General features: G+C 38.6%; 3 protein-coding genes across 3 annotated transcripts; 2 read left to right on the forward strand and 1 right to left on the reverse strand.

The window, feature by feature from the left end:
• Nucleotides 1–59: 59 nt before the first annotated feature.
• Nucleotides 60–13,443, forward strand: plekhg6 (pleckstrin homology domain containing, family G (with RhoGef domain) member 6). The gene is made up of 15 exons (XM_068323380.1): nt 60–208; nt 3,284–3,389; nt 4,190–4,324; nt 4,506–4,643; nt 4,944–5,039; nt 5,161–5,211; nt 5,447–5,596; nt 6,503–6,613; nt 7,072–7,221; nt 7,765–7,899; nt 8,845–8,964; nt 9,076–9,208; nt 9,296–9,411; nt 10,180–11,687; nt 13,256–13,443. Exons 1-15 carry the CDS (start codon nt 189–191, stop codon nt 13,434–13,436), a joined length of 3,150 nt encoding a protein of 1,049 aa, XP_068179481.1. The 5' UTR covers nt 60–188; the 3' UTR covers nt 13,437–13,443.
• Nucleotides 13,444–14,032: 589 nt separating this feature from the next.
• Nucleotides 14,033–16,546, reverse strand: LOC137601271 (lymphocyte activation gene 3 protein-like). Its single transcript, XM_068323381.1, has 8 exons — nt 16,447–16,546; nt 16,207–16,324; nt 15,802–16,022; nt 15,408–15,665; nt 15,024–15,314; nt 14,668–14,925; nt 14,449–14,570; nt 14,033–14,171 (listed from the first exon to the last, which is right to left on the reverse strand). Exons 1-8 carry the CDS (start codon nt 16,493–16,495, stop codon nt 14,037–14,039), a joined length of 1,452 nt encoding a protein of 483 aa, XP_068179482.1. The 5' UTR covers nt 16,496–16,546; the 3' UTR covers nt 14,033–14,036.
• A 5,660-nt stretch (nt 16,547–22,206) lies between these two features.
• Nucleotides 22,207–24,203, forward strand: mrpl51 (mitochondrial ribosomal protein L51). The gene is made up of 3 exons (XM_068324182.1): nt 22,207–22,607; nt 22,771–22,878; nt 23,852–24,203. The coding sequence occupies exons 1-3, from the start codon at nt 22,517–22,519 to the stop codon at nt 24,046–24,048; spliced, it is 396 nt and encodes a 131-aa protein (XP_068180283.1). The 5' UTR covers nt 22,207–22,516; the 3' UTR covers nt 24,049–24,203.
• The last annotated feature ends 1,974 nt before the right edge of the window (nt 24,204–26,177 follow it).

Below are 26,177 nucleotides of genomic sequence, written 5' to 3' on the forward strand. Positions count from 1 at the left end.
GCCAGGAAATACTTCTATCTGTGACATATTAGCCAGACTGAAGCACTGATTTGTCGGTTTCAGAATCCAGTTGTTCTTGTCCAGCCAGTTGCCGAGGGCAATGGTGCAGGTGAAAAGAGTTGAGGGAGGGACTGAGAAGCAGAGAGAAAAAGGAGGAACAGAAATCAAACATGACAGGGTGAAACAAAATGGATCCAAATAAGCCAAGGTAAGTCTATAATTTTACCTTTGTAAAGTGATAGTGGGTACTGTGAGAATGTCAGCAATTTATAAGAATTTTTAACTCCATGTTTTTTTACTATAGTAAGCTAGAGGTTGTTTCATGCAGCTGCTGTGTGGATCCACAGTCGGCTCTCTACCGTTGACTGGCCGAGGTGGAGGAAGCTTGTTCAGACTGAGCCATTATCCAACTTTGAATGAAGTGTTAGAACGTAATGCAATCTGTTACTGTAGGGTATAGAGAATTGTTAACAAGTACGACAGTGTGTTAAAAGCCCTTCTTTACCTTTTGATGTCTGACAGGTGAGCCCAGGCAGATTAGTGCTGTGTCTGTGGTGTGAAAGGAAATAAAAACTGTACAAATATGATAATGAAAACCAGTTATAGCAGTAACTCACTGTGCACTGGCAGAACACAGCAGTGCAGCTATAATATAAAAGTCCAACAAGTCGTCTGTCTCTTACGGCTGCATCAGTCACATTGCTGTAATCTAAGTCAGCAGCAGGACATGCTGTGAAGTTTTGGTGATGTCAGTCTTGTGGGAACTCACGTCTGTGAAGTCCTCAACTCACATCTTGACACACTACTGTGTAAGTGGAGCTGTAGCTACTGTATGTGTAATGTCAATTATGTTTAACCCTCTGAAAATAACCAGAATGATTTTTGCTCACCTCACTTCCTCCTGGCATTCACCATGTACATGATAGTCTTCAGAACAAATGATCAAACATTGATCCAAATCATGACAAAAAGTATTTTTTATTTAATACCTGAATTAAGTCCGAGCTGGTGGATGTGGCCGGGGAAAGGGAAGTTTGGGGCTCCCTGTTGAAGCTGCTGCCCCCGCGCCCCGACCTCGGATAAGTGGAAGATGGATGGATGGATTAACATATTCAGATCTGTGAAATAATTTTGAAATAAAACATTTAGAAAATGAGATGAAGTCATGACAAAATTCAAGTGGCATTGATGAAATGCATTTGTTTAATTAGCTTTTGAAAAAGTTTAAACTCATGCATAAATAAATGGATGAATAATCAGACAGCTCAGATCCTGAGTAATTTGGAGTAAGATTATAGCATTTGTTTTGTTGACATGTTGAAAAAATGTTCAGTATCACCACACAGGACATATTATCCATTATGGTATTTGTTAATCATTTATATTTATTTGATATTTGTAAGGAACCACCATTATTAATAATCTGTTACTTAATGCTGGGTTTTATTTTAATTTTATTGTGTCATCCTATTTTTTTTTGTGCAGTTTACTTTGACATCAATCCAGTGGTAATGTAAAGTAACATTATAACAAGTAACAACTTTTTATTGATTTTGCCAGTGAATGTACAAAACATGAATAGAAATGAACATTTGCTTCACAAAAACTGCTTTTGCAAGCATGAAACAGTAGAAAGGCCAAACCTGTAGGGTATTTAAAAAATGAGTGGCATGATTCATATGCTCTGCAGCAGTGACAGTAAGGTATCCATGAGATGCAATTTATCAAAAATGAATAGAATATGTTATATAATGATATTATAGATACACCTAGTTCCTTGAGCAACTAGGTGTATGCAAATGGCTTCCCATCAGTTTGCCAGTGCTGTAAGGACTTTGTTGTGCATGATCTTTACCTTCCCCTGGCTGAATGCTATTTCGTATTGCACCAGTATAAGTGCAAGGATTGATGGTGCTGAAAGGGTTCTGGACACTGGATGGAGGAGAATAGAGATTTCTGGCCATGTGATCTTCTGCATCAGCAGGTTCTATTTTGTCCAGGCTCCTTGTTCATCCAAGTTCCACAGCTTTCGTTTTCAGAACTTGGCTTTAGCGATTTGTCTGCAGTGCATTTCCATCCAGCTCCACCTCTACCTCTGATCTTTTTATCAGTGGAGCTTTTGTACATCACTATCTTGAATTCTTCAACTACTGATAAAAAGAGGCAGGCTTTGAATTTACCTTGCATCTCTATCGTGGGTGTGGTATGGTATCATGTCCTGAGGCGTTCAATTGGGCTGTTTTTGCAGGTGCTCTTATTGGAATCATTTCTATTATATAAATGTTGGAAGAGTTCATCTTATCATGATTCTCTTTCCCATAACCTGCCATTTGGTTGTAAAGTGCAGGTTTTGAAACATAACTTCAATCACCCAGAAAGGCTAGCGATCATGCGGCAATGTAAAAAAAAAAGTAAATAAAGTAGATGTGTTGACGATGAATTGATGCTTTGGCCAAATAAAGTGAGATGACTGTAAGATGACCTGTGCTCTCCTTGACCTTCTGCATCAGCTTGATGAGAAGGTTAGCAAGTTGCTAGTCATCTGCTTAGTCAAACCAGTGAAGAAGATCACACCTTTAATGCTGAGGAAGAAAATGGTTCATAACTGGATGATCTTTGAGGAATCCATCTCTTCTGCTGAATCTTGAAATCTTGAAAAGGTTGAAAGGTTGTCAGTGGCTTTTAATTAAATTTTGTGTAGGTGAAGCTCTTAGTCCAAAAGGAATTCAGTTATTATATTGTATTCAGTTTTGAGGCAAAATGGATTGGAGTCTGGATGCTTTTTTTCCCTTTCATTAATATTGTGAAAGAGAGCTGTTTCTTTTACATATCAGCAATAACTACAGTAATCCAAAATAAATACTTCGGTATGTACAATTACATCCAGATGCATGTCATAATCTAAATTGACGACTATTACAAATACATGTACTGTATTTGTAATAGTGTGGTAATGAAGACTATTAGAGACATGGAATTTACATTAAGGTATAGCTGGGATGCTACAAATAGGGTTGAAATCAAATGACAAGGGACCCGTCAAGGACTGTATATTGGGAAACAAATTTTGTATGAAACTTTATTATTTGCAAGGCATTGTGGGACTGGGAAAGTTTGAGGTTCATACTCAGGTGTATGATTTGTGTGGAGTGTAATACGATATTCTGCCTCTGTGTTTATATGCCACAAATTAGGAGTGTGAGAATGTGTTAATAAACTGCTCTCCATTGTGCGTTCACACACCTTGTTTTGACAATGATTAACTTTGTGTGTTTGTCCACAGACATGTAAACAACAGTGGAGGGTATGACTCACTGGTGGAAGAATCAATGGTTCCATGGCGAGATAGCTTGGACGTGGAGAGGCAGAAAGACGCAGAAAGTAGAGAGGTAGATGTTGATTGGACATCCGTTTCTGCAGAGACTCACCTTGGGGGGGGGGGGGCAGACAAACAGAAGTTCAATACATTGACCTCTCGGGTTAGTGAAACGGGACAGAAATGTGCTTGATTACAGTTAACTGTAATGAAGAACTTTTTAAAAGCTAGTTAAGTACAAATATGTCCTTGAGTATTTACTTAAATGATCTACGTTCTTATGAAGGGAAGTGTTGTTTAATATTAGCACTACTTTCATTTGCAGCTTGATTCCCTTTTTATGGTAATCACTATGGCAAATTTGTAAAATTGATTATTTAGTGCAAAAACAACACTTTCTCCTCACTTCTTCCTTCCTCTCTCTATTATTTCCGTCGTATTTATATCCCTCCTTTGATTCCCTTTTTGATCAAATGACTCTAACTCAGTTGTTTGCATGCGTGTGTGCCCAAATAAGAGAAACTTCCACACCACCACAGCAGAGGCGCTAATACTCACTGCTCTAATAATTACAGTTAACAGCAGACTACATGTACATGTGAACGTGCCACCGTCACCTACTGTAAAGGATGTGCAATTACATTTTCCTTGTTCGGGACGCCCCACACTATTAGAGAATCACTGCCCAAACTGCACCACACCTCTGCGCTATTATAGGTAGTTGAAAGAAATAATGTACTATTTTTTATTTACATTTTGATCTCAATTACAGCGCAGCTTGATTGTGTTTCTCACTTATAAACTCCCTTCACTTGGTTGAGAATATTTCAGCTTTGTTTTAACAAACAACTATCCTGATTCTCCAATTTTCAGAAAGGGAACAAGCGGAAAGTCGTTACGGCCTTTTCAACTTCAACCAAGGGACCATCTGCAGGACCCAAACCCAGAGGTGCACTGAAACAGGCCTTGTTCAGCCAGGGACAGTCTGACAAAAGTCTGGGGTCTGAGGTACTGTGTTTTTTTGTCATCACACTACAGTACATGCAGAGACGCAGATACAGACTTGTATCTGAATAGTTAGAATATACACACACACACAAAAAAACACTTCCACCACACGTTTTTCCCTGAGTAGTCTTTCCTTCTTTTATATTCTTATATTCGTCACCTTTCTTTACCTTTTGCTCAGGAGAGAGGTCAGCTGGATGTGTTGAAGCAGGAACTGGGGAGTTTTGCTGTACCAGCCGTTCTAAAGTGGAGCTGGAAGGAGGACAGTCATGGAACAACGCTGGAGAAGAACTGGACAGACATTGTGGACTCTCATTCAGTAGGCCTATCGGACTTTCGCATTTAAACATCAAATCATACCTTGCTTTCACCTCTATATAACTGCAATACATGTATTTGGAAAATTGCATTTAGCTTCTTCCAACTTCTGACTAATGCTTGATGCTTTGTCTTAGATTTGACAGTGAGGAATAAATTTAAACACATAACCTTTTAATAAGCTTTTCTAGATGCCGCCATAAAATAACAGTTCTTTATGATTTTTTTTTTTCATATTTATGAAGCATCTTGAACTCCTTACCTCCACTGTTTCATTTTTATTTTCCATTTTCATTTTCAGACGATGTCTAAGGTGCAGAAACACCAACAGGAGGCACTATGGGAGTTTGTTCATACTGAGCTCAACTACATCAATAAGCTCCTCATCATCAGAGATGTAATACGTTATTCTCCACCTGCTGCCACAGTCTCATTTACATACATTTCTTTTATGTATGTCACTGCTGAAATGGGGTTTTCCACAGGATGTTAAACAAAAGTCTGTCTTCTCCTCACAGTTGTTTATTGCAGCTCTGGTCAACCTTCACCAGCGTGGTTTTCTCTTGGAGGTCAGTTTGCAGGCTCTGTCTGTCCTGTCTAGACCGGTAATGTTCAAATCTAACACATGAAACAGTTAATATAAAGGCCTACTTTCCACTATTCTGCATACCACTGACCTACCTTCACTAGTACAACAACATCCGCTGTGGCTTATGCAGAGTACAACATAGAAAATTATTCAAAGCATGAAGCTCAGACATTAACTGGTGTTGTTTTATTGGTTTCATCTGGCTTCTGTGGCAGGTCACACCTCAGCTGCTTTTCTCCAACCTTCCCTCCATCATAAGCGCACACCAGCTATTCTGGCAGGAGGTGATTTATCCCATGTTAAAAGAAGTCCGGAGGACTAGAAAGCCCTTTGACCCCATGATGTTAGAAACTGGCTGCCTGCAGGTATGAATTCACTGGCCAACGGTTACACTGTAAACTCACTGAGGTGTGTTTCTACCCATCAATGGGATAATGTAATATATGAACAAGATCATCCACTAATTAGAGGTTGTTATTTCATTTTATCATTCTAACATTCAACCTCATTTCCAAGTCATTTTTACCCCACTAAAAGTTCTTTACAGATGCCAGTTACATTACATGTGAAGAATTCCAAGAACCGATTCCAGCATGTACTTTATGTATAGTGGATTGTAATATAGTTTAAAAAAAAAAAAGATCATGTGACATAGTAAAATAGCTCCAACTACAACCAGTTAATACTAACAATACTTAAATATTCATAAATGAATCCAGAAATAAAATATATAATGCTGTTACACCAACAGGAGCTATTTTACTGTGTTACTAATTTTGTATAAAAGTAATTATGGTCTTCCATTGGAATTGCTTTTTCTTGCAATTATTTTTGGAATGGCATTTTAAGTGAAAGAATAGACCCATTCAAACTTGAGGGGAAAATAAATGAACTACATCATTGCAGAGAATTAAAAATAGGTAAATAATTTTTGTTCATTTATCAATTTGAATTGACAAGTTGTGAGTTTTTCCTCCATTACATGAATATTGTACTCATCAGATATATGACGTTGGTTTAAATATACAGTAATTAAAACTGTGCAAAATGCATATGTTAATGTTTCTTTATTTGTAAGCACATCGTCAGGCAACCATAGCACTTTTGTAAACATATTGTATTTTCCTTAAGTTTTACTTTACAATTTCTCACATAAGTAAAGAAATTTGGTTCTCTTTCAGTAAAATTTTGGATGCATAACTTTAGCTATACACAAATGCGATTTAGGTTCTTCCTGTTGTCTTTAATCCGTCTTTTCTTTTTGTCTGCAGTTTCATCAGCGCTTCCATTCTTATCGGCATTACTGCTGGTACGAGGAATACAGTCTTAGTTTTGCACGCAGGCAGATGGAGAGCAGCCCACATTTTTTTGTTTTTGTCCAGGTAGATTGAGCAGCAGACATTTGTATTGTGTGGTAAACACACAGGCACACAAAAGATCACACAAATACTCAAACGCCCACTCACACAAACCCTGTAATTAACATTCAGTCATCTTAAAAGGAATTTGATTCATTGACTTTTACAAAATCTAATGACTAAGAGTTCAGTTATGGTGACATCTTGTGGTTTGTTATCCTGGAATAACGCTGATGGTGTCATCACTGCTTCCTGGTGGGCATCTGCTGTCGCAACACCATCCTCTTCAAATTATGAGTGTAATGGTATTATAAATGTGAACAAGAATAAGACACTGATTAGAATAATCACAGTAAGACAAGTCAGTCATGCAACACTTCTTTTTTCTGTTGTTACTAATAAAATAACAGCAATTTTAAGACTGTAATAAAATAGATTCAGAAAAAAAATTAAGTTTATTTGTGTGTTTTTGGTTTGTCCAGTGGGTGGAGACTCACCCGAATAGCGAGCGAATGAGGCTGGGGGACATGCAGGCCAAACCACATCAGAGGATCACAAAGTACCCTCTTCTACTCAAGTCCATTCTGAAAAACACCACAGATCCTTATGTACAGCAGTCTCTCAAAGGCATGGTGAGAAACTTAAATCTGGAAGAGAAGATCAATGCTATTTGTAATATTAAGGTGGATATAGATATTATGTAAGACTTATCTGTCAATAACAACATTTTTGAAGAAAATTTGAAAAATTTGCCTGTAGAAAGGTGACAGCAAAATGAAATTTTCATCTCTATTGTAATTCCAAGGAAATCTGTATCCATTCAGATTAAATTAAGCACATGTGATCTGTAGTAAAGGCTTTTGAATTTCCCCATTTAGTTCAAAAAGTTGCGGCAAATGAGATGTTCTCACACTGTTGAAAACATTTCTGGACATAAAGTATTTAGAGTTTGAGTTAACAAGAAATATGCCGCCTACAAAGAAGTCTTGAACAGTCACTTGTAACTGAAACATCAATGGGTCATCTGAAGTCTACTAACTATTCAAATGTTTTCATGGTGCCATTAAAAGTGGGTTGAGAACTTACCCTTAAAATTGTTCAATTCAGCACATTTTAACAATTTTGTATAGAACAACTCCCCTGACTAACACTAAGCCCTTCTTGTCCTATTCTAGATGTCCTGTGTAAAGAGTTTCTTGGACAGCATCAACGACTACCTCAAGGTCAAAGATGAGCAACTTGCTCTCACCATCTCTGCTCAGAGGGTGGAAGGTTATGAGTTGGAGGGAATAAATGAAGAAATTGACAAGGTAAAACAAGATTGTTTTCCTTTGCTTCTCTTTTGATCAGAGATAAACCTTTTGGTCAACAAGACTAATATTGCACAACTGGATAGATTATGAGACAAGGGGGCCTGGAGTATAGACATGTAAGAACCCTCACCACGGAGTGAGACAATGGAGGAACAATTTTACTTGCTTTACCTCTTTTACTTCAGACACAAAGTAAATTGATTTGAGATGTGAGATGTTTAGAATAAATACAGGTACAGGTAGTCCTCAACATATGAACATAATTGGTTCCAAGAAGTGATTTATAAGTTGCATTGGTTGTATGTCGTTATCTATTAAATGTCAATCTTTAATCACCATGTGATGTCATTAAAATGCCATTACTACTCTACATAAGAAAGTACAACTTCTTAAGACTTACCAAAAACAGGAACGGAACATAAAAACAACACATAACAAAATAAAATACTGTGGTACTATAACTTTTACATCTCTACCTCTGCTGAATTCATTTTGTCTTCGGGGGTGTAGAGGCTAAGTCATGCTTTAATCCACGGAGATATTCCATCACACTTATATGAATGATGCACTGATGCACTTCCTTGAAATCAAACACCTGACACGCCACTTTGTTTGATTACTGTGTCTTATTTCTATTAAGTTTCTCAGTTAACTCAACCAATAATTAAGATCAAATTGCTTTTGTTCATATCTCCAAATGTTTGTAAGTCGAATGTTCATAAGTTGAGGACTATACATCTCATTTTTGTATAAGGTCAACTGGATTTGTAGGAAAGCTTGATGCTTCACTGAAGCCTCTTGGATGAGAGGCAAATATAATCAGTTTCTCCTATCAATCCATTGGACTTTGCTCAACTCAAAGATACCGTGACCTGGATGACTGTGAATCTTCACAGACATCTCTAAAATATGTTGCTGACTCATGACTGTTTTACTTGACAGTTTGTCAGAGAGATCTGTCAGTTTGATCTGACGTGCTCTATCAGAGGAGTAGGAGCTGACGCCATTCGCAAGCTGCTGCTTGAGGAGAACTTGAAAATTCGAGGGAGAAAAGACAGCAAGGTCAGCAGAGCCAATGCCCTCAGACACTATACACTTAAGTCACTTAAGTACTTAAATTACATTACTTTTTATTCTTTTATTTTATCTTTCTTTTGATTTGTTATGAGATAGTTGGAGGTGGTGGCTCTACTTTTCTCCGATGTTTTGCTAATGACCCAAGTCCAAAAGAAAGGAGATCGCCTGAAGGTAGTCCGACCTCCACTGGCCCTCGATAGAACGTATTGCATGGCAATGAAAGACAGCTGTGAGTAATATTCCTGTTCAAATACAGGACTATGAAATGTATGTAAATATATTATCAAGTCCATCATGATTTCTCCTCTTGTCTCAGGTTCCTTTGTTCTTATAGAGGTTGGTGAGCTTCACACTGCAATGAACGTCTACGTATTTACAGCCAGCACTACAGAGCGCTGCTCCACATGGATCTCCACCATCCAGCAGGCGAAGGTAAAACTCCTCCTAAGATTTTTTAAAATAATAGTTATAATCCTTCAATGGTGGCCTCAAGACAACTGTTGACTGCGCAAGCCTTTGGTCCAGACTGCAGTGTGTGAGTGTGTGAGTGTGTGAACGTACGATCATAATCCCCGGAGTATGAACCTTATACCTTTTCATGTTGACAGCAATTTCTGCTATTCAAATAACTACCTCTATCATGAGGTCTGGTTCAAAGTGAAATGTCTCCAAACTATTTATATAAAAGATAGTAACAACTCTTGATAATACTTCTTTGATGATTCTAGCTCCATCATCAGTTAAATTTTTACTACCATGAATCAGTCATCAATACCTCCTGGTACATGATGCCAGCTTGATAGGGATAGCATGATAGTGTCATGCTTCTTTGTGGACATGCACCATCCTTGTTAACATAACCAGAGCACTAAAATCTTCAACATCAGGTTCTATGCGAAATAAGTTTCTTCTTCTTTTAGCTCCTGTAAATAAATGTATTCATCAACAATTTCCAAGCTTTGTCTAAAACAACAAACAAACCTCTCCACATATTGTTTTTGAGAAATGTGATGCATTCACTTATCCATGGACAGACTCATCTGTCCTTTTATTTGACAATACTTAGCATATATTCGATTGCTAAGAGACTAAACTGAAATGTGATATTGAAAATAATATGTACTTAGCATGACCATGTTAAATAAAAATTGTTCATTATTCATTGGTTGTTTTTTTTTTGTTACTGTAATGTTTTGTCAGGAAACACTAAATCATTGGAGAGAGAAAGAGAGCCTCAGACGAATGGACAATTTGGAAAACCAGCAGCTAGGGGTCAAACCAGTAGAAACAACCAAGATTGAGGATATGATTGAAGAAGAAATTCCTTTTATCCAATCAGAAAGAGAGGCTTCTGTTGATGAACTTGATAAAGATATTATAATACCCACATCAGTCAATGGATTACTAGCATCTAAAGAAGCAAATGAACCATATAAACCTCCAGACAAGAGAGCCACTTACAACACTTCTATATCTTTATTTAACTTCCAGCCCAGTAAAAATCATTTTGCAGTAGTGCACAAGGGTCAGCACCAAGCAGTCAGAGGATATGAATGGATAGAAATGGGAGTGAGAAGGCAGCAAATTGGGATTCATCCAGAGGAAGGAGACAGAATGCATGAATCTGTCCTGATAAATAAGCAAATGGTGGCCTGGAATAACATGGCGCAATCTACCCCTCATCTGGATTGTTTACCTCAAAATACGGCAACTAATCACAGAAACAACAGAACTGGGCAACAATTCCTTTTAATAGATGAATATCCAGAGATTGACTACCCAACAGATGAAGATAGTGTCTTACAAACTACAAACCAACTAACAGCACCCAGCCAAGGACCTGAGTTTGTACTGGGAAATGAAGGAATATCAAGAGAGAGAGACTCTTTGTTGAACCAGGACACAAGGAAGAATTACAGCCATAGCCTACCTGCTGACATGGGGACATCTCAGTTGTCTTGGGCCAAAAAATTGAAGTCACCTCGGCTACAGAAGAGGAGGCTGGTCACAACTGATCAGAGACCTCTTTCTCAGACATTCTCTCAGAACCAAAAACCAACTTGGTCTCCTTCTTTTTCTGGCCCAGGCAACTACACAACCATCAAAAAGACTTCTGTTACTTCTGGACCAAGCTCTGGCTCACATAGGGTGCTAAAACTGGGCTCTTTGAAGCCAAAACAAGACTTGTTTTGGGATGTGCATAATGATGTTACTCCAGATGTCCAACCACTCTCTGAACCTGAGACGTCAGATTTCAGCTCCTATGACAAAATGGTCAATGTTAAAAACCATAGGAGTGCCTCCATTCCTTATATTAGTTTTGAAAGGGACCTAGAACCTCGTTTGCACTCCAGCAGTATGATGGCAATAACCCAAGCAAAGGAGACACAACGTTGCTACACACAACATAATCACAGTGGAAAGTCCTCTCCTCTGGAGGGTCTTTTGGAAAGAGCCACTGCCAGAGTGAGGGGTAGAGACAGATCAAAAACAGATGTAAATGTGATAACAGCCAATGTGAGGTCAAGAAATCCCTCTCCTTCTCCCTCACTTTCCATCGCACCATCGATATCACACAGTGATGGAGACAGAGACACAGACCTTGAGGATGAAGTGAAGGTAATGCGGCACAGAGCTCCCACAGTGAGTAAAGGATGGAAGGAGCAGCTGGTGGATGGAGACGTTGATGGCGATGAGGAGAGGGATAGGTCAGTATGACAGTCTACATTTATGTGACAATTGAAGTGTATTTATTCACATTTATGATAAAAACTAATTACAGTGCATGAAATTCAACTTTAAGTCTTATAGGTCCCGTTAGCCATGCCTAGTTACACCTCTGGTTTAAATCCCAATTGTTCAGAGCATGGACACAGATACAGATTATTGAACATGGGTATAGATAATGTTCATCCCTCATCAACCACTACACTACCACTGCAATACTTAAACAGAGTCATTCATTTCTCAATTACTGATGTATGTGGAAGTAGAAAAAAGAAATAACAAGGCAGTCAGAGACTGCAACATCCCACGACACCCTTGAATTCAAAATTTTACCCTGACCTACTTTCATAATGGTCACAGCAATGAATGCTTGATGTGTATCTAAAAAGGTACAAAAGTACAAAATTTTACTTTGACCTAGTTTTTCAAGGTCAAGGTTGTGATCTAATTTTCATCCCCTTGCCTCCTTGAATATAATGCCTTTTGTATAGTCTTTGCCGCCCGAGTAATGTGCCTTTCCTTCCATCTTACTGTCTGCAATGGTTGTGAAGACGGATGGACGAACACACAAACACTGACAATTGCAATACATCACCGCTTCGCGGCAAATGTCATCTAGTATAGGAGTAAAAAGGATTATAAACCTTTAATCATAAATATTATTTCTATTATTTATAAATGTGTAGCCTTATGATTAACTACATTCACATAGATATATGCAATCCCTTACAAGTTGTATAATTTCCTAGGTTCTCTATTTTAAACATGTAATTAGATTTTAATTTAGATGGAGTTCTGGACAATCAACATTCAGGCTTCATTTGCTACCTTTAGTTCCTAAATCTTCATTGGTATCATAGGACAGATGTAAAAGTAGAGAAATAAAAGCTACAATAAGAATGCAGGTTCTCTTAATACTTTTCCCCATGCTGTGCTTATTTGTACTGAATTATCCTCAAGTGGGGGATTTCTTTTAAATCTGTCAGATATGACTGTTATTAGTTTCCAGTACTGAGTAACCTCATAATGAACAGACTGCGAGCATGGAAACAAAAGTAACCCAGGTTTTCAGAGCCTGTGTTTTCTGAAGTCATAATTAGCATTTTGAATGCATGCTGTCTCATCTCAAGAAACGTTTGCTAAAATTTTCCTCAATTTATAATTTTAAGATTTCAAACTGTTTGCTTGGAAATAAACAAATTTAATGACTTTTTAATTAATCAAAGTAATATTTATTGAAATCTATTTTATTCTATTTTGCTCTATTCATCTATTTAATTTTTGTAATTATGCCAAAAAACTATATTAGGTTTTATTTTATTTTGAAGAACACGTATAGTAATTATTACACACACAATACTACTTTCATATATTGTGTACTCTTTGGCTCTTTAATAGCACATAATAATAACAACGCATTATCCAACTAAAGGCAGAATCTCTGGGAAAGAGAGTGCACCTGAACAAATGTCACACATAGTGTGTAGAAAAACTTGCAAAGTAAATGCGACAACTCATTCATTTTGACCTGTTTCCACCTCTTGTTTAGCGTTCTCTTTACGGAGGGTGAGAATGTGGACTGGCCAGGTTGGTGCTTCGATGACACTGAGGTAATGGATCATTTATACCCCAGAGAAGAGGGGCTTCTGGAGGACATTAGCCGATCACTGGCCTTTTGGGATCTCCAAGGAACCTCAGTGCAAGAAGACGGGGAATACAGTCAGGTATAGCTATGAAGCTGCACAACACTGAGAAGATCCAAGACTAGACTGCCAGTCCACCATCTATCATGCAAACTCACTAAGTTCATTGCTGTGAACTACAGAGGAACAAAATGACTTTCTTATGTTTAACCTGAAGCTCAAAAGGAGCAAACATGATAAAGAAATGTATTTCATGTATTCTGCCACTGACACAAAGGTTTTCAGCCTGAATGTATAAGCAATTTATTGCAAAGAACGGCATTTTTTGTACAAACAATATATACTTGAGGTCACTGTTTTGTGTAAATATAACAAAACATATTTTTTTATAAATATATGTAGAGTATAGAAATATATGCAATAATTTCTGCTCTCATTTTGAGTGTTTCGAACTATTTAAGTCAATTAAAACAGATGTATTTCTGTTAAATGCACTTTACGTCAACTTTTTACATAAGTTCTGTGTTAATAAATCCTCACAAACAGGTGAAATTTGAAATCAGTTACAAAAATAATGCAGAATTACAGTTCTACTGCAGTGTCTAGTCTGAAAATACTGTATTTACAAAACTTGTGCAACCAAACATCTCCCAACTTATTGCAGACACAAAGAAGATGGATCTCACTTCAGTTTAGTGCTGTGAGATTTTTTTCTTTGAAGTGTCTTTCCATTTTCTGTCCATTCTTTTGTCTCTGCTCCTGCTCATTAGATATGGTATGAATGACCGTTTCCAGCGCTGGGTACGGGAAAATCCTTTTTCTCTGTTGAAATAAGACATGCAAGATTTTTCAAAAACAACTGCATTTCAAGATGTAACGTATAATTTATTTTATTAGTTTAGTATGTTTAGTGTATTTTTTTTAATCAGTATTCATTCTGTAATACTTATTTTCAATATAAAAGTTGAAATCAGTTAATGTAGTAAGAGTATTTCTTTCAACTATTAAATTATTATCTTTGAACAAGAAATTTTCACCTTAACACACATCTTTCTATTCAAATTTAAAACAGAAAAAATGGGCTTTTCAAAGTCTTTACCCTTTGGTGGTTCTTGTATGTCTTAAACAAAACTAGCAACAGAACAAGGAGGAGACAGCTGAACCCAATCACAGCGCCATTGTTATATGAGAGACCTGATGCTTCATGTTCGAACAGACCACCTGCAAGTAAAATCAGTATAAAAAGAGTTTTGTGTATTTTATAACATTAGCAGCGGTCCTCAGTATTTCTAGTATATTACACATTAAATTAACCTACTCATTAGTGGAAAATGGTAGCTTATGTTCCCCAGCATGCCTTCTTTCCCATAGAAACGGCATATCCATTCGCCCTGTGCTGCCGCTGATATTTTGCTAATTTGTAGAGTTTTCCCACTCTGGATGGACACAACCGATTGGCTTCCACTGATGTCATAGACCACATGAACCCACTCATAGCGGGTGATTTCTGTTGTGTCGGTCAGCAGGCAGGTCAGTGTCACAGAGCCTTGTTTATGTGACAAGGTGCTGCTGTCGACTGAGAGAAAACCAAGTTTTATTTATTGTTTTTCACTCATTGTCATTAGGAAGAAATATCCAATTACTAAAGCTTGAACTAAATCCATGAAAGCTTACTTTTAGCAACAACAAGCTGCATGCTTCTAGTCAGCTGCCGTCCTTCCATGGTTCCAGAACATCTGTACGTGCCCTCATCCTCAAATGCCACTTCTCCTAAAGTGGCAGAGTTATCCAACCTAAGTTGAGAGGACTGAGAGAAAGAGACGGGAAGGTGACCAGAAAACGCAGGTTTCAGCTTTTCCCACCGTTGTAAAGAGGGAATTAAATCAGAGAACACACAGGGGAGTGTGACTGCAGATCCCGCAGCTGCATACACGTTAGTGTTGTCTTTGGGCGGTTGAATGATTCCTGTGAGAGCACAGGGGTAAAAGAAAAAAGCATATGAGAAAATAAAAATCTTAAAATCTTAACATGGCTCCATTTTCTACTTCTTATTCATACCTATCAGGGCCAGAGTTGCTGAAGCTCGCCCTTCTTTACCCCTGTAGCCCACAATACAGCTCCAGTTCCCGCTCAGTCCAGCAGTTGCTTTTTCCCGCAAAACACTTCCAGCCATTCCTCTGTTTGTTATGATTCCAGTTTGAGACACAAAATTGTTGTTCAACATCCATTGCACACTTGCTCCATAAGCCCAAGGAGTCATATTACAGCTGATTGAAACATTTTTCTCTGATATAGCAGCTGAAGGAGAGACTGTCACTGTAAAGGATACAGATGAGGACGAGATTTTGAACATGCGACATCTTTGGTCCACATTTAACGGGTAAAAAAGTGTAAATGTAATGTAGTAAAAAGCCAAAATGCTATATTTAATGACTGTAAGTTGGTTTCTAACCTTTTATGATTCGAAGCATGACCACATTCTCATAAACCTGATCTCCTTTGGCCAACGTGCAAAAGTATTTTCCTCCATCCTCCTCCATGACGTTGTTGATCTGTAGACTATAATCACCTCTTTCAAACTGGGAGTGGGGGCATTGTATGCGTTGGTTCTTTGTAGGTAACCAACTATAACCCCAGTACTGCAGACCATTCTTCTCCTTTTTCCAAACAGTGCTGTCGATAGATAGCAGAGATATCACAATCTTCAGCATGTGGAGTCATTATTCTGAATGAGATGAAGATAAAGGCTGGGATTGTAGGGACATTAAGGCATTCGATGGTGCAGGGAGACGGTTATATAAAGCAAAGAGGGAATTTACATGGGCGATTAGTTGCAGCAAACACAGTTTTACCTTACCCTTTGTTCGCTTTATGCCAGATGATGACAGGAGAGCATGTGGAGAACAGGCTGCATTTACAGGGTAATACAGCCTGGGAGCCTTCTGCAGCAAGCACCTCAAGGACCTCACACTGAGCTGCTGGGGAAGAACCATTCATTTAAAAAAATCTTTTTAGTTTATAAAAAAAAATAACTCCAAGGAACATTTCATCACCAAAAGTTCAAAAGTTGTGGATGGAAAATAAATCCTAAATTTACCTGTCAGAAGATAGGAAATCCCCCCCAAGATGACAAACATCAACAACATCTTTTACTCCTTTAGTTCTTGAATGAAAAATAAAGTCTGCTTTTATCTTTGAACAGCTTATTCCATAATGTGTTTATGTGCGTGTGGCACATAATATATATCGATGGGGGCGGAGTGTTTTGTTGATCATGTGACTTCAAATATATGTGGTCGGTCTGTGTCAACCTGGAAACTTTATGACAGAAATGTCAGGGAGACCCACTTCCTCCCACGGATTCCCTCTACTTTGTTCCATTTCCTTCTTTACATCATATTTATGATACACAAATGAGGTTGTTCATGTAAAGCATTTCAGTATAGCGCCTTCATCAGAGCATCATATCAATGTTATATTATTATTATCTTGTTATTTGTGGTACAATGTTCTGATGAAGGTGCTTTGCAGAAATGCATTAGTCAGTTCCACACAAATAAGTAAAATGTAAATTCATGAGGTCTCAGCGTACCAGTAATCCCACACATTGATATTTTCTCCAAGAATTGTTTGTAGCTTAGCTCCCAGAGCCAAAGAAGCTACCATAGGAAGGACACCAGCTCTGCATGTTAATGTATGGCATTGTTCATATAGTAAACCGCACAGGTTGTTTGTTTATAAATCGGGAACATCATGGAAGATCACGGCACTGCTCTGAAACCAAATGGCAAAACTGACACATTCCTCTGCCACTTCCAGTCAGTTGTGTTTGCACCCGCTGGTTAACTCATGGCTCTATTATCATCACCATCACCCGTAGAATCAGAATAACTTCGTGTCATTTCTTGATACCCTATAGTCTGGTGGATATTCACACAAATGAATCATCCTCCTTTTTCTCACTTCTGTTTTCGTTTTCATCATTTCTCTGCAGTAGAAACAGTTTTACACAGCCAGTCAAACCTCTGACATCCATCCATCGATTGCTCTATTGACCAACCTACCTGTCTGTCTGTCTATCCATCTGTCTGTCTATTTCTTTAAGGAAACAATTGCTTACAAAATATGGAAAATGATGGAGAGATCAATACAGTGATACCTCTACTTATGAATGTCTCTCCTTACTAAATGTTCTACTTACAAAATTTCTCAGCAGGAAAATATTACCTCTACTTACGAAAGCAATTTCGATTTACGTTCCTGAACGCAGCATTCTCATAGCTGCTCTGCCATTGGCTACTACCTATTACGTATCTTCCTGGCATCCCATTGGCTAAGAGGGATGCCACTCCACCTCTGTGTAGAGGTAGATCAGTGCTTATGGAGTGTTCGGCATTCGGCACTGACCCGTGAGGTTGTCTGATAGTTTTGCGCAACTACAATAACTTTTTGAGTACGTATTCCCTATGGACCCCAAGAAAGTGACGGAGAAAAGAGGAAAAGAAGAAAAGAGTTATTTTGTCCATACAACCAAAGCAAGAGATAATAGAATAGCACAAGAAAGGGATGCGTTTGGTTGATCTGGCCAAAGAATGCATCTACAATCGCCACGTTATTAAAACAAAAGGAAGTTTAAAGAGTTTAAGGCATCGTGTGGGTGGTTGGAGTTCAAAAGGAGGACTGGAATTCACTCTGTTGTTCGGCATGGTGAGATACGAGCGCATGAACTAGAGAGGGCAAAAAACAACGGGGACAGATGTTAAAAGGTAAATGACCGTCATTATTACTCTTTACTCTATTCTTTGTTTTTTACGTTATGCACAACTCTCATTTATTGTGTAATAATCTAATCGTAACATGTATTTGTTACATGTTTTGATGCATTTTTATGCTTTATAAAACATTTATTTGGGAATTTTTGTGGGTTTGGAACGGATTAGGGCATTTGCATGGAAAACGCGTTTCTACTTACGTAATTTTCTACTTACGTAATTTCTTCCAGAACCAATTAATTTCGTAAGTAGAGGTACCGCTGTATATATTTTTTAATTCCTGTCAGTTAGAGTCAGATAGATATATAGGACATTGCATGAATAAATGCCCAGATGAAGATAGATGCACTGGCACACATAGTGTACATGTGAATGTACATGTGAATACATGCAGACTGCCACACAGATCACACAGATGGATAGACACATCTGAGAAAGTGTGGGTGAAACCACTGAGCTGTTTTTTTTTCTTCATCTTGTGGAGAAACGTTCCCTGGTAACAACCAAGTGTCTGCTGTGTGAGCAGTTCTGTAGGTCTTAAATCTTTTCATCTCATCCACCGAGAACTTCCTCCTGTTAGCCCCAATTTAAATCAGCCCCAATTTCTTTCATCTTGCACCTTCACTAAACACCTCTGTTTTGGGGGCAAGTATGTGTCATTCATTGTGAGGAGGTCTTTCCTAGGGCTGATGTTTAGTCACCTCCACTGTGCTTGAATATGAGGGGTTAGTGCTGTGAATGTGAATTCCACTCATATGGAAAAAGTTTGAGCTTGAATGAGTGCTGGTGAATATGTTTATAAAGACATGCTTGGAAAATAGTCAAATCAGACTTTGTCTATAGCAAATCAACACATGAGTCATTTGTTCTTGTGTGAAGCGCTCATTGAGTCCTGTCTGTTTGTCATTATCAACCTTAAATGATAAAATGACATATGATACTCATATGTAAGACTGATGACCCCACCCTCAAATTCTCTAGTGATTAGTTTTCAATTACTGTACTGATATGACAATATGATGGTATTTTAGTTCATTCCCGTAGGTGGTGAAATATTGTGTTCCATTGAGTTTTACTGGCAGAAGCAGCAGAGGTCACACACAACATGCTTCTGAGAAATACTCTTATTTAGGCAAGTCAGCATTTTGTTCTGAGTGCAATGCAGAAAAAAGACAATGAAAACTAGAGCCAAAGCAGTCACAGACTGCAACATCTGCAACACCCCTGAATTCAAAATTTTACCCTGACCTACTTAGATAGGTCCAAGATCAAAGCTAGTGTTCTGACCTATTGTCATTGATCAAATCACTAGCTTTAATCTATGGTCTTACTCATACTGGCCCCGTCCGTTGTCTTTCTATCTTATCCGGTTCCTGAGTGTACAAAAATTGAAATTTGACAATGATCTCATTTTCATCCCCTTTGCCACCCAAGTAATGTGCTTTTTGTTTTATCTTTCTATCTGCAACGGTTGCAAAGATATTTGGTGGACATACTAACGGACGAAGGGAAGGACAAACATTCGAACGTTTAAAATTACAATACATCACCACTTTGAAGCGAGATGTAAATAGGCACATAGCCAGATTAAATTTAACACAGTGCACACACTTACAGTACAGTAACTTATTTGCACAGGCTACTGTTGCATTATATCAAAGATGAACGGATGTAGTTTGAATTTCCGCGCATGTCATAGCAACAGTGAAATAGATAATTTCAAGGCCCTTTAGTTTCAGAAAACAGCAACATTTTCCATTCAAGTTTTTGTAATGAGCAAGAAAGAAAGAAATCAACCTTGCCTTGTCTTTGCCTTACCTCGTATTAGTAAACAGCAACATATTCTTTATTGCACTCTTAATATTGATACTAAAAAATATTTTTCAGCACAGATATTTCAGCTTTTGGTACAGATTTTATTCGTAATAATTAACACACCACATTCTTTTAAATAAAGGGTTTCAGTTAAGGTTGAAGGGTTTTTTTTAACCTCTCTTTATGGCAAACACATCTTTTTAATCTGTGAGATCTGGCATTGACCAAGCTTCTGCTAATATAGGCAATAGTCAATTCAATTTAATTCAATTCAATCATTGTCAGGCGTTGCTCGACAAGCAGCAGGAAGAAATTTCCACAAGATGACTACCATAAGGTAACAGTGATATGAAAACACAAAACATGTGAGGTGAGGAAAAAAGGTGAAGTCTGTAATATCACTCTAAAAGACAGGAGACCGAGCTGGAGGTATTAGAGATGAAGATGCTGAGGTTCTCTCTGGGAGTGACCAGGATGGATAGGATCAGGAATGAGTACATCAGAGGGACAGCACATGTTAGAGGTTTTGGAGATGAAGTCAGAGAGGCCAGACTGAGATGGTTTGGACATGTCCAGAGGAGAGATAGTGAATATATTGGTAGAAGGATGCTGAGTTTTGAACTGACAGGCAGGAGGTCTAGGGGAAGACCAAAGAGGAGGTTTATGGATGTAGTGAAAGAGGACATGAAGGTATTTGGTGTGAGAGAAGAGGATGCAGACGACAGGGTTAGATGGAGGCAATCAATTCGCTGTGGTGACCCCTGAAGGGAAAAACCGAGAGGGGAAGAAGAGGAAGAAGATTTTTTTTTATTTTTGCAAAAACACTTCAATCACATTCAAACATTTTACAATTTTTCATTAGATGAAAGTACTAAAGTGCTTCAAAAACACTAAAAACCAATAAATAAAAGGAAAATACAATTTAAAAATTAATGCATTATATCAGGAAGTTTGCAAAAGTGAGTTGATCATCAACTAAAGTGCATAGGACATTTTTGTGACAGCAGATGTTCCTAAAGTTATTTAGGTCTTTTGTCATTTTATAGAAACAAAATTCTAGTTTTAAGCGACACTTGATGTTACAGCAAAAAACAGTAGGTGCTTCTTGAACAGTATTGTTTTCAATTCTCCTCTTCCTGGTCACATATAAATTGCGAGTTTTGCCTCTCCAGAGATAAAATTTAAAAGCTGCCACTTTCTTTGATTTGATTTATTCTACCCAGCACCGTAAATGAATTTCCTGATACTAAAATTTTCACTGAACAGATTAAAAACATTCGTTAGAAGAGTGAAGAGCACTGCAAGTCTCCCACACTCACTAAAAGCATGAAAGACTGTCTCACGAAGGGGACAGAAGGGACACTGGCTGGACACCGCAGGGTTAAAAACAGAGATAAAAGCATTGGAACCGATGGCACCATGTAAAAATTTCCACTGGAGGTCGGCTGTTTTTTTTCTTGAGGGGAGGTTTGTATAGAAGTCTCCACTGTGGGTCAGGTCCATTTCCCGTCATCCTGTTGGCCCAGGTAGTGGGTGCTCTGTCACACAGGCTTTTCTTGCTGATTACTTTTACACATTGTTTGTACAGTATTTTTTTGTTGGCCGTGTGCAGGCGGGTTTGTCGTTCATCTCCGAGGAGAGGACCCTCCAGTTCTCCAAACAGGGGACTGATGTGTACCTCAGGGACAGGATCTTTGCTGTCTGGCACAGTCCCTGTACTATAGTCCAGGAGGAGGCTTCTCTCCTTCCCGGAGAGTCTTTGCCTCCACAGTTGTAGCCCCCTCTGAGCCACCCTGGTGGACTGGATGTTCAGCAGGGAGCTCACAGCCTGGGCATCTGCCAACGCTGGCCCGGCGTTGTCTACCAGCTGCTGGATGGTCAGGGTCCTGGTTAAGAAGAAGTAGTTTTTTGTTTTTTTTGGCAAAAACACTTTAATCACATTCAAACATTTTACATTTTTACATTAGATGAAGCACTAAAGTGCTTCAGAAGAAGATGAAGAAAATGAGTTGTTTTCATTAAAAAACTGCCAATACAACTTCCTATTAAATTTTTTTCATCTTAAATCCCTTGAGTGTATTTATTTGTATGTGTTTTAACATTTTAACCTCGCTTTTTCATTTACATCTCATCCTCGTAACAGCTTTGCTCTTCCGGTGGCGTTGTCTCCCCCTAGTGTTTAAAATACGAACTGAAAGGGGCAAACAGTCTCACACGATTGCTTTTTGCGCGGCTCTTACCATGCTACGGTTTTACCGCTATGCATTGTGGGACACAGAGTAAGATGGTGACGTCCGTCGGGACCATGTTGAAGCCTCAATAACATCTAGTTTAAAGTGTTAATTATCCGCTCAGAGCTATAATTTACACTTTGTTGGAAAGAATACGAAGGATTAATTTGGCACCTGGTCGCTTCCGGACGTGGAAACGGGTAACGTTCGTAGTAGCGCACTTGATGAAGCTCAAGCTAATGTGCTAGCTAGAAGAAGAGCTCGGGGTCAGCGGGACAATAGTGGAGAAGCTAATTAAGCTAACGCTGTTCTGATAGGAACTGACACCCCCCACGTGAAGTTGATAGGCATGTCTATCCTGGGGGGGTTACTGAAAGCTGGAGCGTCCTTCTGTCACACTGCTGGGACTCTGCTCCACACCGTCAGGACCATTTCTACTGGTGAGTTGTGTCACTAATTTCATGGTGTGGTATGTCTGTTAGCGCAGTATGTTTGTATTCTTTCGAAATTTAAGCACACAGCGGGTGTTAATAACAAGAACGGTGCGTCTAATGACCAGCATTCGGTCTGCGATGCTGACATGAGACCATCTACTTTCCACAGGTACATGTTGTCAGATGAGGAAGAATGTCGTTCCTGAGCTGAAGAAGGTGGACAGGTGGACTGAGAAGAGGAGCATGTTTGGGGTTTATGATAACATAGGCATTTTAGGTAAGTGTCCAACTACAGTTAATGCTTCTATTCCAAATTAATATTGTTTTTGGTTGACTTGCTTAGCATGTCATAAACCTTTATTCAAAATTGGGGTTTGCAGTATCTATATTTTTTTCACCTGATTAGTATCTTCTTCATATGGTTTATAAGAAAATTAATTATTTAACATTTATGGAATTTAAATAAAATGTAATGACGTGTAGGTAAGAAACAAAACAAATTATTTAATTTTCCCATAGGTCTAATGAAAGTTATTTTCCCCCTACTGAGGTGAACTTAAGTGGAACAAGTACCATAAACTAGAAAATGCCCTCATCAGCGAAAACATAATGTTTGGCTTTCAAGTCCACGCTGTCGCTTTATCCATGTGCCCCCGTTTTATGTCATGAACATGACAATAGCACGTTATTCTACGTATTGTTTTTTCTTGCCCTTGGTACTTACAGTAATTAATTTACCTGACGGAACCTCCCTAAGGGATCAATAAAGGCCTACTCTACTCTCTCTATTTGCAGTTCCCAAACCATTGTTAAAAATCCATACTGCCACCTATTGGCAAAAGGTTTGTTGCTGCTGCATTTGATAAATCAGTGTGATTTGACTGAATTATCAGCTCTCAGAATTAGCTATGGTTTCATTATTAGCTGAACCAAAGCACACACACCATCTAGACTATGAAATGACTAGTATTTTTTCTCATGAATGACTTCACAGAAGATCAGTGTGTGTGCATGTAAACTTTGTGTGTTCTTAAAAGCTGCAGTAGGCCTTAAGACCATTTAAAGATAAACTTTACATACCAGAGTTTGAAGTGAATTAATGTAAATCCTGCTAAAAATAGTGGCACTGATGGTGCCAGGTGGAGATTTGATCTGTCACCAAATGGCCTTTCCCCTACTTCCTTGCTTTCTCAGTTTTTATGTCACAAGTTCATTATGCACAAACTCATCTCCTCCCTTTATGTTTTCAGGGGACTTTAAAGTTCATCCCAAAGACCTTATTGTGGCTCCCGTCTGGCTAAAGGGCTTCAAAGGCAATGAACTGCAGCGTCTAATTAGAAAGAAGAAGATGGTCGGAGACAGAATGCTGACTCTGGAGAGACACAATTTGGAGAAGAGGATCCGCTTCCTGTACAGACGTTTCAACCGCACTGGCAAACACCGCTAGCACTGAATAAACCACACTAGCATATGTGTAACCAGCTGAAAAAGACAGAGTAATTTCATTCTATCAATGAACTGTATATTGCTCTTTTATTGAAGTACTTCTGTTTGATTTATGTTGTGCTCATTAACATACACAATATAAAACTTGAAAAATATGATAAAAATGTATGCAAGTTGTATTTCTTTTAACTGACAAAAAAACCTTTCATTAACCAGGTAGCAACAGACTTTTGTCACCTTTAACCTGTAGGTGTAGTTGATGGTCTCTTTCCTGAGTATCCCAGTATGTAACAAGGTCTAACCCAGAGGTCAAAGGTCAGCAATGGAAATAAAATTAAAATATTGTTTTTGGACTCAGCAGAAGAAATGCTAATCCATATTTTCACTCAAGTTTAGATCGTATTGCAAATAGTTTTGACCATCAACCCAGTGAGGAGGGGTCTCTAGGAATCGTTTGGCCGTCTGTTGGTCATGTTTGGTTTCTGGAGCATAACTATCACTGCCTAATATTCTTTCACAAATAATAATACATCACTGTGATGTTGTATAAAAGCACTGCTAAATATGTTTAGTTACCCTTCAAATCAAATACAGTATGTTTAAATTTTTAATTCCCCAGCAAAGCCCCAAACAGAAAGGTAGCAGCAGCTGCACCTGCCTTGAAGGGGCTCCGGCTCTTTGAGTATTTGAAAACATTTGTTTTCAGAAGTTTCTACATGTAATACCATGGTGAACATCATAATGATATACAGTATAGTGCACCCTCAGTCTTTCCGGTCAATGCGTTGCAGGAACCACACACGATTGAGGAATCTGCAATAGAGATTGCGATCTATTGATCTTTTCACGGTAATTTAAACATTTATTAAACCGATATTAAACCACCTTCTATCTGTATTACCTTTTCCCATACTCTTACCGACTGTTTAAAGCACTTCTGTGTCTCACGAACGTCCGACACTGACGGAATGAGCGCACTTCCGGATCCTGTCAGCCAATAGAATGCGCATACGGTATCACGTGACTTCCGACCAAAAATCCGCGATGAGGTGAATTCGCAATCAGAATTGCGCACTGGATGTATAAAATATAATATAAAATGTTTTGGCTCAATAGCACACTGAATGTGGCAGGGTGTCAGGCAGCGGATCCTCCTCTTCATCTTCCATCCAGCCACATGGCGTTTTGTATGAACTACTTAGTCATACCAAACGGCAGTAGGGTTATACTGCCGGTTTATTTGGTGATTTAGATTAGGAAGGTTAGATCCTGTCATTTGTTTTTCTGTCAGGTTAATGATTATTCTTTCACAGATAGGATCGTTTTGTTTGTTATTTTGGCATTAGTCCAACCTGAAATGAGCTCAACATATTGTTTGATTTTCCTTACATACTTCAACAATTCTTCCTGGTGGTTTCTTGGGACTTAGGGAAGATTTATCCAATGATGAGTATTAAAAAGTTATTTTATATTCAACATCACCACTTTTAGGTTATTTTTTACTCAAAATCGCTGAATTTTCACATTTACCGCTGAAATACTGAGAAGAGACCTGCGGTGAGGCACCGGCCAGCCAAGACTTACCACGGATTGATCAATGGGTCGGTTAGCTGTGCTGGTATGCTATACAGTGAGACCGTAATGCTGTCTCTCTATATGTCGCTATTAAAATGTTCAAACACGTTTGCTCTATGAACTAAATTTCCATAATTTAGCGAACGTATTAGTGTCACTGGGGAAAAAAACAAGGTCTATCTTGTGAGATAAAGTCGGGTTTGCATGACGTCATCACAGCAGCACCACCGGCTTCATTCATGGGAACGCCCACCGAGCCCGGGGCGTGTCTCGGAGCGCCGGAACAAGTCAGACGTCACTACTAGGAAGCTGAGCTGTCCGTCTGGCAGACCCTCATCGTGGCCCGAGCGGCAGTCAGGCTGCAACAAACATGACCATTGATCAATGAATCTGTCGGTGAATCAAATTGGTTAATCAAACGGTTAATCAATCGGTTAATCAATCGATGTCGCTCGCGAAAGTAACAGCCGTTCACTTTGAAGTGAACGACAGGAAATCGGCTCCTCTGTGCCTCGGTGTCTGCGCTTAGTGCGCTCACTGCGCTGAGCAGAGGAC

This window comes from Antennarius striatus, chromosome 9, assembly GCF_040054535.1.
Source record: "Antennarius striatus isolate MH-2024 chromosome 9, ASM4005453v1, whole genome shotgun sequence".
NCBI lineage: Eukaryota > Metazoa > Chordata > Actinopteri > Lophiiformes > Antennariidae > Antennarius > Antennarius striatus.

What these genes read in the sequence shown, in the direction of transcription:
- LOC137601271 (XM_068323381.1), bottom strand. Translation starts at nt 16,495, where the DNA reads ATGTTGTTGATGTTTGTCATCTTGGGGGGGATTTCCTATCTTCTGACA. An exon ending in CATGCTTCGAATCATAAAAG is followed by an intron (nt 15,666 to 15,801) that starts GTTAGAAACCAA and finishes TATCCTTTACAG; the next exon opens with TGACAGTCTCTCCTTCAGCT. An exon ending in CTACCATTTTCCACTAATGA is followed by an intron (nt 14,571 to 14,667) that starts GTAGGTTAATTT and finishes TTTTACTTGCAG; the next exon opens with GTGGTCTGTTCGAACATGAA.
- plekhg6 (XM_068323380.1), top strand. Translation starts at nt 189, where the DNA reads ATGGATCCAAATAAGCCAAG. An exon ending in ACAAAAGTCTGGGGTCTGAG is followed by an intron (nt 4,325 to 4,505) that starts GTACTGTGTTTT and finishes CCTTTTGCTCAG; the next exon opens with GAGAGAGGTCAGCTGGATGT. An exon ending in AGCGTGGTTTTCTCTTGGAG is followed by an intron (nt 5,212 to 5,446) that starts GTCAGTTTGCAG and finishes CTTCTGTGGCAG; the next exon opens with GTCACACCTCAGCTGCTTTT.
- mrpl51 (XM_068324182.1), top strand. Translation starts at nt 22,517, where the DNA reads ATGTCTATCCTGGGGGGGTTACTGAAAGCTGGAGCGTCCTTCTGTCAC. An exon ending in CGTCAGGACCATTTCTACTG is followed by an intron (nt 22,608 to 22,770) that starts GTGAGTTGTGTC and finishes TACTTTCCACAG; the next exon opens with GTACATGTTGTCAGATGAGG. An exon ending in TGATAACATAGGCATTTTAG is followed by an intron (nt 22,879 to 23,851) that starts GTAAGTGTCCAA and finishes TTATGTTTTCAG; the next exon opens with GGGACTTTAAAGTTCATCCC.